The sequence below is a fragment of the Aptenodytes forsteri genome, unplaced genomic scaffold (assembly GCF_000699145.1).
Source record: "Aptenodytes forsteri isolate BGI_AS27 unplaced genomic scaffold, ASM69914v1 Scaffold2, whole genome shotgun sequence".
Classification (NCBI taxonomy): domain Eukaryota; kingdom Metazoa; phylum Chordata; class Aves; order Sphenisciformes; family Spheniscidae; genus Aptenodytes; species Aptenodytes forsteri.
Window position 1 is genome coordinate 4,650,690 of NW_008795695.1, and position 12,421 is coordinate 4,663,110.

The window sequence follows — 12,421 nt, forward strand, 5'->3', positions numbered from 1 at the left end:
TACTCATCCTTTACAAATTCTCTGTTGGCCATAACAGTAAAGAACAAACACAGCCTCATCTTGGCTACCTGAAACTAAATTGAAAAAAGCTCAAGTGGCTTTTCTAGGGTTACTGTTCAACATCTCTCTCACTGCAGTTTTTTTTTCCTGTGCCTCTTATCTGCATGAGCCAGCTATCTTCAAGTTTAATTTTCTTTCCTCCTTCCACATCTACAATATCACCTGCTTGTCAATATCACATACCCTGCGTTTTTCACTGCATAATTTTTTTTTTTCTTCAAAATTCTCTTTTTTCCTATTACTGTCCTAATTTAACTCATTACAAAGTCCCAGTTTTTCTTGCCTGTCACAGGGCACACAATCAGAGACAAACCATGTTTTGCATCTCTAGAAACGTCTTACCTAACACAGGAACTTAATGGTTCAAAATGTCATTCCTTTAGCAAATATATTATAGACCTCACTCCAATCTACTGCATAGTTCTTCTCTCTCTTTCACTACATCTTCTGTCTTGCTGCAGAAGCTGACCACTGTCCATGAGGTGTCCTCCTCACTGGCCTTGTGGTAGTCTTTCTCCACATCCCTCCATGGAGCTTTGCCATGAACAGCTCTAAAAGACGCCGAGATGAAATGCAGCTGGAGCACACAGCAGCAATCCTGCCTCCATGACTGCTCTTGCTCCCGCTCCAATAAAATGCAGGTCAGCTCCTCTGCTCCACGACACACATAGCACGCCTTGATGCTTGTGTTTGTGCGCATTTTTAAGCCTTCTACTTATTGCAAATATTCTGAGGTGCAATTTGGAAAATATTTTACTAAAAGAAGCCCTAATGTGCTGCTTCTGTTCTGCTCCTCCATGCCCTGTAAGCAGGCAGGACAGTGAGATACATACGCACTCTTTAATGTTTCAGATGTAAACGGCAGCCAGTATTCTCCTGAGAGTATGTGCAGGCAAGGCAGATGGGAGGGGAGCGTACTAGAGGCTCCTGAACCATAACACAGCTGATAAATCCAGCATCTGATTCAATACCCTGTGATGGAGAAAGCCATCCTTCTCAAACCAAAATCACCGTGCGAACAGTCTTTCTTCATGGAAAACAATCATTAAAATAAACGCTGTGTTAAACAAAATAAGTGGGAGGTGATTCACATCCACGTGCATTGCGGCCCTCAGGGAAACCTAAAAATCAAGTGTCATTTCTCTCCTTTTCATTGCAAACACACACAAAGTATTCAGTCAAACTAAAAACAAACAAACAAAAAGAATCAGTTCTTCCAAGGCTGGAAATAAATATTCTAGTATTATAATGAGCTTATATTGCTTTGATTAAAAAAGGTCAGAAATAATACATGAAAATACACTGTACAAACTATGAGCTATTTTTAAACTTACCTGAGGCTTCCCTAAAGTTTGTGGTTTTTCCTGCACATGCATTGTACATGCACACACAGAGACACACAAAATGTCAGTACGCTTCGACAGAAAATTAAGAGAAGGTGAGTGTGAAAGCCTCGTCTAAGGAAGTGTTAGGCTTTTAGGTACCTACTTCCAGACCCCCGTCTACAGCACCAAGAAGTTGCCCACTACCATGCCGGGTTAGCGAGAGACTAATGAGGCTCTAGCGGTGAGCAGAGGCGTCGGACAGACCGCAGCCAGGGGTTAGTGTGAGCCCAGGCCCGCTCCCAAGCGGCGGGAGCGAGGGAGGCGTGGAGGGGCACTTACTGACGCTGCCACAGACCGCCATGCAGTACTCCTCCGAGTCAAAGTTGTTCCGGTTCCCACCGCAGCCGCCGTAAAAGAAGGGCGCGCACTTTCCTTCGGCCACGTCAAAGTACCAGCGGGAGATCATCGCGCGGCAGGGACCAGTCTCGGCTTGCTCAGAGCACACCTCTAGTCACAGGAGACCCAGAGGAACCACATTTAGCGTGAAAATGGTACTGTCTCGGTTTCTTAATTAGGTGCCTCTCAATGTCCACGCATGCGAGCGAGGAAGGAGATGCACCAAGGAGGTGTTTCGGGGAATGGGAAACCCTTCCCCGGAAAACCACCCCGAGCCAATGAAGGTAAATTTTGAACTGACTCAGATTCATGCCACTAAGTCTCCTTAGCCTGCCTGTACTTTTATGTTTTTAGCTACTTTATCCGCACACACTCAGGGGTGTTGCCCTGAAACAAGCTCCAGCATGGTGGCAATGGTACAAGCCTGAAGTTTCATCTGCTTCCAGGCTAGAGGGGTACAACCGCTGGCTGTCCATGGGTCTGCCGATGGCCCCAGGCAGATTCCTGCCCAAACAGCCCACTCAGTACCTGTCTGGAAGGGGAAGATCTGAAAGTAGAAGGAGCCACATTTTTTCTTGTTTTTCAGCTACACACCCCCTCCCTGCCCAAATTGAGAAGGTTTCCTAGCTTACACAAAAGAAAAAACAAAACCAAAATATTTATCAGTTATAGAGGAAAACAAATTCTCTTCAGACACCTATTTATATATAGTCACTGCTGAAGAAACTCCCTCTGGCAAGCTGCGCAGCACAGGGTTTTTAATTCATAGTTCAAGGGCTCCCATATATAAAATTACTGCCATGGCTCTAACCCATCCATGGGAGGAAATCTCATCCCCAGTGAATATATACAGGAAAGAATTAAAACGGTTTGTGTTTGTGTTCATTGTGAACTGCCAGTGTCTCTGCCTACATCCTGCAACACATGAAAACCTGAGGGAAGAACCAAACCACACAAATTAAAGGAAGACAAAGCAAATTCTGCCTGCAATTTGGATTCAGCCAATTACACATGTAAACGTATAGCCCTTTACCAATAATGTTCCAAACAGACAAAAACAGTTTTATCTTTTAACGTGCTACGTAAATCGTTTCAAATCTACATAACGTTAAACACCAATATGCCCCTCATTTGCTTTCATCCCATGCACTGCCTCGGCAGACAAACTGGTATGTTCAACTAGAGGCTTCTAAATTCTCTGCATATATTTGAATTTTGTGGAAGGCAGATCCCTAAGGGTTGCAAAGTATGAAGAAATATCAGTGCATCAGCACTGAAAATCCCCCCCACACTCATCGCCTCTCAGATGTTGGCTACAAAGAATCCTGCTTTTCAGAGTCTGTCCTGATCCATCACTTCAGTCACCCCAGAAGAACTGCTATTTATAAATAGATTTTGTGTCCAATTGTCATTGACAGTCAGTGTATACCTACATTTCCTTAAATATATAATACAGATATATTTTTACATGTGTGTAACATTCACATATCTATAAATAATGTCAAGAATCAATTTTAGGGAGCATACATTTAGTCTACGAGAAACAGATCCAAGTGTATGCAGCCATCAAGGATGTGCTACAAATGTCGCAATTCTGTACCAAGCAATTAGGGGGAAAGGAATAGCAGGGGGTGAAGAAATAATATTTTTTTTACTTTAAGAAAAGCCAAATAAGGATATTTAATTGTACAACACATTAATTACAATTAATTGTATACTACCATATGATTAATTATAGACCACATTTAGTATACAAGTGTTTCTTCTGATTTATTTTAAAATCAACTCCAGCCCTGCTGTCCAATTATGCAGTCAAATCTTCACACAAAGCTAACTTTGCACAGCCTTGGAAGAGCTGCCACATGTCAATTAAAAATGAATAGTGACTCTTGACATTAAAGAGACAGGTATAATCAAGAGAATTTTTGCTGACAGGAAATGTCATTTCAAAAAACACAAAGGTCTCAACAACTCAGTCTTTCTTAGTTAATGTTGACTATGGGCTGACCTCTACCCACACAGTAAGCGCCTTCTAGGTTTCTGTCAAAATACTAGTTCTGCTATAAAGTCTGATTTATTTCATTTTGCATTGTTAAGTGTTATCAGGATGGGAATGGTTCACAGATTTAATCTGAATTTTCCTATAGGTACCTCTCTCACAGAAATAGCAGCAGAGAGGTTTTTTTGCGTGTGCAAAAGCAAAGGTAATTGCCCATCAACTAACTGATGCCAGCGATAACAAGGATTTGGCTCTTTGGAAACTAAAGTCATTTATACACATGAAGATGCACTTGAACAAGCGTTCAGGAAACCACAGGGTAACATATTCAAAAGAGCAAGCCTGAAGCACTGCAGTCCGATGTTGTGGCCGGGGACCTGCCTCCTGCCTGACCTGTCATTTCCCACGAGGCTGGTGGTGACAGTGCAGGGCAATGGAGAGACATCCTTCCCTCCAGCCTGCACAGCCAACCGTACGGCTATTGGTGAGACCTAAATGGTAATTATTTCATTGGAGAGAGAAATGGTCTACTGTGCAAACAGTTTATGACCTAAATGAAGATTAAACAGCAGGGAAAAATGCTCTGGGTTACTGTTTCATGATTGCTCTGTTGGAGGGAAGCGTGTTGCTGGTCCAGTCTAGGAATCTTCTCGCTGCTGTCATCCCTTTCCCAGTGTCACCACCACTGTCCACCACCACCTGTTCCCTGTGGAGGGCTCAGAGTAGCGTTCCTTCACCCCTGCTTTGGGGCAAAGGTACATTTTTAAACCAGCTTCAATGCCTGGGAAATGGTCCCATCGCTCCTGTTGGTGGGCCAGTTGCTCCTCCCATGCCTCTCTATCCCCATCACTTGTCCTTACAGAAAAAAGCCAACGCATTTGATCCTCAGATGTACCACCTCATCTGAGAAGATGGGGAAATGAAGTGCAGAGATGGGAAATTCAACAGGTTTTCTTGGGCTATTAATCCAAATACCATTTCCCCTTCCACTGCTAGTGAGTGTAGCAATTAATGCCTATGATGGATGAGCTACGGTATTTTCACAGATATTAGCAGCAGGCAGGCAGCATCCACTGCTAAATGATTCATCAAAAAATTAAAAGCTGTCTTTGCTTCATATATTAATCTTGTTGCTGAAAACTGATTAAAAGATGAGTTACTTTTTGCCACTATGTAATTAAATTTTACTTGATACCACAAATAATTTGTGTCCAGTACAGCATTAACGGTGAGCTTTGCTTTAAGGAACTTGCTCACTCTCCCCCCTCCAAAGATGCATTTTTGCCTTTGGCTCCATGAAACTGGATAAAACTCAAGAGAGCAAGCCTTTGCCACAGCCCAGGTCCATAAGCGGTCTAAATTCTGTTTTCAGATGCGTACAGACAGCATTACGGTGAGCTTTGCTTTAAGGAACTTGCTCACTCTCCCCCCTCCAAAGATGCATTTTTGCCTTTGGCTCCATGAAACTGGATAAAACTCAAGAGAGCAAGCCTTTGCCACAGCCCAGGTCCATAAGCGGTCTAAATTCTGTTTTCAGATGCGTACAGTTTTCAAACCATCCTTCTTCAGTAGTAAAATTTCTCTCATCTTCTCTGTGCCCTAAACCAAAGATTACAGTTGCCAACACCTTCCTTCTCTGAAACCTCAGATAAAGAAAATTTTTCTGGAGATAATCAGGAAAGTATAATTCAACTTTCCTCTCTTATACTTATTGCAGCCTCTCGATGCAAAAAGAGTTGTTTCTAACCAAGCAGGTAGAGATCATTCCCTGAAGGACAGTGCTGTGGCAAAGCTTTTTGATTTGCTTTTAAATTAATAGTTAAAGTGATATACTGAAAACTAATCAGTTACACTAAACATTGTCACTGACTGTGTTACTTTTTCTTTGAAAACCACAGACTTCAGCACCCTAGGAAATACACAGTCTTCAAGTATGTGGACATTGATTTATAGTGGCTTTACACAAAGTACTTCCATAAACACTCAATGCTGTAAGTAGAGCTAATTAGAATTTATGTGCAAACATTTTAGATACTTTTGATGATCAGTTTTTACAGAGGGAAATATAAAATATGGTTCTGAATGGCATTTTAAGATTTTTCATTACCATATAAATTGTTTTTTTCTGTTCCTTGAAGAAAACCGATTTTAAATCAAAGTGAAATTATAATTGCTTTATTTCAAAATCTCAACTCCATGCTTTTTTTTCCACATGGGACTAACACTTACTCTGTGAACACCAACATTTTCAATTGAGGAATCTGAAATAAAATTTAAACTTCTAAGGGGGGGAGGGTGGAAATTAAAGCTGCATTTACATACTTCTATTGCTGTAAACATGAAGGTTACTCAGTCTTTTCTTCAGGATTTGAATTTATTTACACGATCGTGAGAACTAAGCTCATTTAAATGCTGGCACAGTCAGTCCCAAACCTTAAACGAGAAATTAAATTTGAAGAGATTTAAGAAGAAAAGAACAAACAGGAGGAGTTACACTACCAACTCTGACCTGTCTTGGAAGTTGGGTCCTATGTTTAGTTTACACCTCTGAAAAACCTCTTTACCTTAATGCTACAGTAGAAACATACCATCATGCTGGCTTATAAATCTTGCAAGTTCTTTAATTTAGCCACGGTAATGGAAAATATATTGTATTGATGATTCTTTCTACACTACCAGCCCTTCAAGTTTGAAGTTGATATTGTCAAGTACATACAAATAAATCATGCTGGTGGTATCAACCAACTCAGTAGCACTGGTATGTGTTTGCTTTGTCTATGTTGCTGTCAGTTCAAACTGTGTATCATAATCATGTGGGACCCAAACAAGGCCCAAACCTTAAACAAGGACCTAAAACACTTAGCTGCTTAAGTATATGGGATCACAATCTTATGTTTTACCATTTATATTTCACTAAAGAACAGAGTAATTGATTAACGCAAGAGATGCCAAAGGAATAAACCTCTCAAATATATATCATGAGTATATGCTCCACTTTATCATGTGCTAGTATATATATAATATTACAACTGGAGTAATTTTGGCTTCCCTGTCTTCAGGAACTGAGAGCTACAGTTTGAGGGTATTAATACATATGTATCTATATTAGTCTCCATTTTTTAACTAGCTGAGAAAAATTAGACAAGAGTAAATGCACTCTGTTTTTCTTTTAGTTATAGTGTTCGTGTTCCAAAAAGGCACAATACTGTTTTGGTCAATGAATTAATCAAAAGGGAATATTTAAAGATAATTTCACTGCAACAAAACTTCCTCATTCTGAATATATGGTTAGAAGAGGCAGCCAACTTTTAGTTTGAGTATTCAAAGACAAAAGCTAATTTCAGAAGAGGTTTTTGGAATTAGGAGAAGACAGCTGTGAAGCTGGCACATACTCTAGGAATAAAGTTGGTGCACAAGCTACACAATTGCTAAAATACTTTCTACAGAGAAAGTTAAAAGAAAAAAGCAAAATGATGACTTCTAAATGCAATACTGAAGAACAGCTCTTCTAAAACTGTTAAATACCCTAAAATTGTAATTTCCATCCTGTGCAATTAAGATTGAATTTCTCTCTCTAATATTTATTCTTACCCTGCTGGAGGGGGATATTTGGAATTAGAAAAAAATTTAATTGTATACTTGGCTAGAATACAAAGCCTTACAATTCTGAAGTAGAACAAATACGTGAAAATACATTTTCTATTTACTTGTGCACAACACAACTACATTTCGAACCAAGGTGCCATACAGTTACTACAGATGGCCAAAGCCCAAACAAAAAGCCCAGCTTGATTGTAAACGTAGGTCAATAAAATGTCATGAATTTATGTGTATTTTAGAAAAGGTATCATTTCTACATAACATCATGATTATGCTGACATGGCAAGACAGCGAATATGAGGATTAGCCCAAAAGTGTTTACTTGTGAACACAACTACATTTCGAACCAAGGCGCCATACAGTTACTACAGATGGCCAAAGCCCAAACAAAAAGCCCAGCTTGATTGTAAACGTAGGTCAATAAAATGTCATGAATTTATGTGTATTTTAGAAAAGGTATCATTTCTACATAACATCATGATTATGCTGACATGGCAAGACAGCGAATATGAGGATTAGCCCAAAAGTGCATTCCAGTCTTTTTACACAGCAAAACAAAATATTCAATTAATTATTGCTTCAATATAGTAAAATGACATTTTCTTTAGGGAAACACATTCTTGGGGGATTTCTTCTGGTGGGATATATTTCAAATGAAACCACTGTTGACCCTCCAACCTTACGTAAAACACCACTATTACTGTGTTTAGTATTTCAGTACTAAACTTCAGTATTTGGGCCCTTGACCCAAAATAATAACAACAACAACAAATAATAATATATTGCTTTTCTGTCAACAAGACTACTAGATCATAAAAAAGATTTCTTCCAATTGCAACATATCTCGAAGTATTATATTATGGCGGAATAGCTGTGCTTTAAATTATAATGTCTAATTAAAAGCTATCAGTTATTTTAATGCAAATCCATTAGGTTAATTTTATCAGCTCTTGTTCATAGGTTAGAGTAGATTATGATTCCTAATGAAGATCTCCGAACAAAAAACAGTAGTTATCATAATGTGTACTATTCATATAGCAATCTATCAATGTTTTCTTAATATGGAATACAATCACACATTATCACTTTCCAGCTAAAGCATACTGCATAGTCTTGAAGCAAATGAAGAAGAACAAGGAACTACTACGTTAAAAGAAAGATAATAACCTTGCAAAGAAGAAAGTGGGGCAAAGCTACGGAGGGTGAAAAAAAGCCCAATTAATCTAGCATACACTACCAATATTATCCCCAAATTTACAGCTGATAGGTCTAGTGATCAGGGTTAACCTCTCTTGCCTTAGAATATACGGTAGCTGTCACTGAATGGATTTAAAGTCTTTTAGACATAAAAATCTTCAGAAAAAAAACCCCATGCTAGATCAATACAGCTAAGAGCTACCATACAAACATCAGGCTACTTTTCTCTTGCTAGGAAACCAGCATATGGTCTCTTGCTTTCAACTCCAGATTGCAAACACAGTTAAAATGTCACATCAAGCAGCACTGCTTAAATTCTTTCCTAACTGTTTAAAGAAATCCAGCTGAATTAGAGAAAGCAAAACCAATTGCTAAAGGGCAACATTATACGCTAGACGAGGCAGGTCAAGCTTATGCTGCTGAATCCCCCACATCTGCTGATAGGTATGTGAAGAAGCTGCCAAGTGTTTTCTGCCAGGCTGCCGCGCTGACCCTGCTGCTCTCCTTTAAATGAGACCTGATTGACTGCTATGTTGACGGGAAGCACTAAGCTGAAATTGCTTTTTCTTTGTTGTATGCCAAGAGAGACTGATTTTTCTTGTCACCTACTGCGCTGAAGGAGAGCAGAAATGAAATCGCAAACAATTGCACATGACGGGGGAGCAGCACTCCTCCTTGCTTCGGTCACGCGCTGGAAGAATCACCTGGAGCCTGGATGCCTCGGGAGCAGCTCTGCAACACCTGAGATGCTGCGACGATGACAGCAGAAATCAAACCGCTCCCTTGCTAAAATCCTGGCCGGCAGAGAGTCACCTCCCTTGCTCCATATAGAGACAAAAGTCAAGAGCCACAGTTTTCCTACAGGGCTTCATAAACGAGCCACACTTTCTTCAGCACAAATTCAGTGATAACATCTCCCAGGGACTAAAGGTGAAAAACGTCAACCTGACATTAATTTCACTCTTTGGATCGCTGCAACCTCAGACTCACAATTGGCTGGATTTAAGATCTGAACTCCAGCAAGAGCATATCTGAAAGTTTAAACTGGGTTTGCTGCCCTACTCCATATGAACTGAGAGTAGAGATGGTCCTTCACAAAAGGCAGGAAAGTGAATACTGGCAAGTACCGTGCTAGGCAAAATTGATTCACAGTTTTGAATAAACACTATAACTTATAAAAATATGGTTGCTGCAGAAACTGAATGAAAAGACTGTCCTTCCTGCCAATGACCTCTCCCATTCTCTAGGCAAGACTAACTTCCTTTTCACTGGAAATAAGTTTGCAAGTAGTTCTGCTATTGCTATTTTGATCACGAGTCATTAAAATATGCATAGAAATAAAATTGCCTGACAAATTGATTCTACAATAGCTCAAGTGTCTTTAAAGTATAACATTACATTCATGCTTTTCAATTATTTATGGTTGATGGCAATCACTCCATTGATTTGGGGGAGAAAGGGCTCAGTACCAGCCCACAGTTAGATGCTAATTTATGGTTTTAGAACAGTTGCTCTTTGTTGATTTCACATACGAAAAGCAACTCCTCTCAAACCGGACAAACCCACTCTCTGTGCTCTTTAATGCCAATGACATAATACTAGTTACAGCTTCATAAAGCATACATAAAACTGGCTGTAAAGTGTCTATGAAGAGCATCCTTGGATACATTTTATGAACTGCACTTGGGAACGCCTGGGAAAAGTAGCCTGAGCAGAGCTCACGTCCATGAGAACAAAGCTTTGACACAACCCCATGTGGAAAGGCTTTCAAGGTGTCTCCATAGCATGGACCACTTCTTAATATGTACGTTGCCTATAAGGCACCTCTGCCTTTTTCATTTGCACTGACAGCGACAAACTTTTCCGTTTGCAACAGCAAGACAACAGCAGATGCTCACCACTGAAGCTCCTATGTCGGATCTGCTGGCCCCATCAGGAGGATGGGGGCCCTGAAGGAAGCTTTCGCTTAAGTGCAGCAAGGGAAGTAGAAGCAAGGGCCAAGGCTCTAAGTTATTTGGGCACTTCTACATTTAGAAATAAGTAAGCACTTTGCACGGCGCAGCTCTGTCAGACACCAGTTACACACACTCAGGGACAGTCTCCGGCACCCTCCATGCCCCAGGAGAGCCGGAGGTCAGAAAGCCCAAAGGGCTGTGGCAGAACTGCACTGAAAACTTCTATCGGTGACAGATTACCCTCACCTCATTTGCAGCAACACATATTTTACCATAGTCACCCAAGGTGGGAAATTATAGGCTTGGGAAAAACAGGACAATAGCGTTTCATTGTCAGCTAGCAAGTGTATACATTTCTAAAGGATTTTTAAAAGCTGGCTTCAATAGTTTGCCTCATCTCTTCCATATTTTACATTCATATTATTACACACTATTTTCCTGAAGGCTAAACATCTTAACCTCTTTGAAATGTCAACCTCAGTAAAGAAACACGCTCTACCTAATTTGTCCTCATTTCCACTCATCCAAAATCCTGTTAAAGTCAAGTGTTCTTTTTTTTTTTCCCTCTCAATATTAATTTACCAGCGAGAACAGGGCGTTTTATCCCCAGGTGGTGAAAGCTCACATATGGAAATATATTTAATTGGTTTAAAGATTTAAACATAATCTCCTCCCACCCCCTCCTCACTGAAATGGCTCTCCCATAACTGAGCAAAACACTCAATGCCGTTATATAAGACAGAAACGCACAAGACTCCGTTGCCAGCCTTAGAAAGAAACATTTGCAAGTGATTTTAGCAAAGCATGAGCACTTTTGATTAGCAAGCTTATCTGCATGTAGACCGAACAGAAAAACCTAAATGAAGTAACTCTGCTTTTTCCAAAGCACCCCCTGGGCACCCTTCTGTCCCCGGTGTGTGTGATGAATTGTAGCCGGCAGCCCTCTGCTCCGTACCTGCTCTGCCAAACATCGACACCACGGTTCAAGAGAAAAGGACGCTGCCACATGCAAAATGGGGGATTCTGCTGGCACTTCAGTCCCAAGCATGCCCAGAGGCAGAGGGTGGGAAAGCAAGGGGAGAGGAAAGGAGCCAGGACAGATGTTTTCTGCCTTGTTTCACGACCACCCCAACTGCTGCCATTTTTCCTCTGCTTCCTGCATGTCCCAACTCCTTTCTTTTCAACTGTAGCCTTTAATCTCATTTTCTGCCATCATCTCCAGCACCTATTGATAAAGATGTAAGCACTGTAGAAAAATCAGCATCTATCTTACTGAGATTTACACCATATGGAATTGTACTTATTAAAATAGAAATAGAATGATAATTCATTCAAATATGTACCATAGGAGAAATGTGGCATTTAAAAATATTATGTTGCCATGTTGTCCACGGACTAGGGTAAAATTCAAAGTTTAAAATGCAGTTATGGTAATAACTACAAAATAGCATGAAAAACAGATTTTAGAAATGAAGAGTTCTTTCTCAATCCATGTTTTCTTTTTTGGGCAGTGCACTCCCATTTCCTCTTTCCCTGCCCCCCCCAACTCCTTAGTTAGGTTCACTTTTCTGCATAGTTTTTCTAAATTCACCTGATTTTACTGAATTACTAGTTCATGGAGAAATACTGGAAACAGGTATCTAACAGAAATCACACAAAATGACTAATCACTGCTGTTAATATAAGAGACCAAACCACCTAGTGCTACCTCTCCTGCTTTGAATTGACGCTCCCTATCCTTCTGGAACACATGCACATGATAACCCCCACACATACTTTTCCTGTGTTATTTGCTACATATGGCAGTCAAATTTTATTTAATGTTACTTTAAAATAAAACCAACCTTTCTGCTTCCATCCACATCATACACTATGACCACACTTCACAG

The 12,421-nt window shown here is 40.2% G+C and overlaps 1 protein-coding gene across 2 annotated transcripts in view; it reads right to left on the minus strand.

Moving 5' to 3' along the window:
- Positions 1–12,421, minus strand: part of APP (amyloid beta precursor protein) — a 194,194-nt gene that overhangs the window by 90,508 nt on the left and 91,265 nt on the right. The window contains exon 6 of one of the 2 annotated variants that reach the window (XM_009282925.2): positions 1,725–1,892. The exons of the other annotated variant lie outside the window; for it this stretch is intronic. Within the exon in view, the coding sequence (XP_009281200.1) occupies positions 1,725–1,892 (168 nt within the window). The remainder of the gene's footprint in view (positions 1–1,724; positions 1,893–12,421) is intronic. 2 annotated transcript variants of the gene reach the window in all.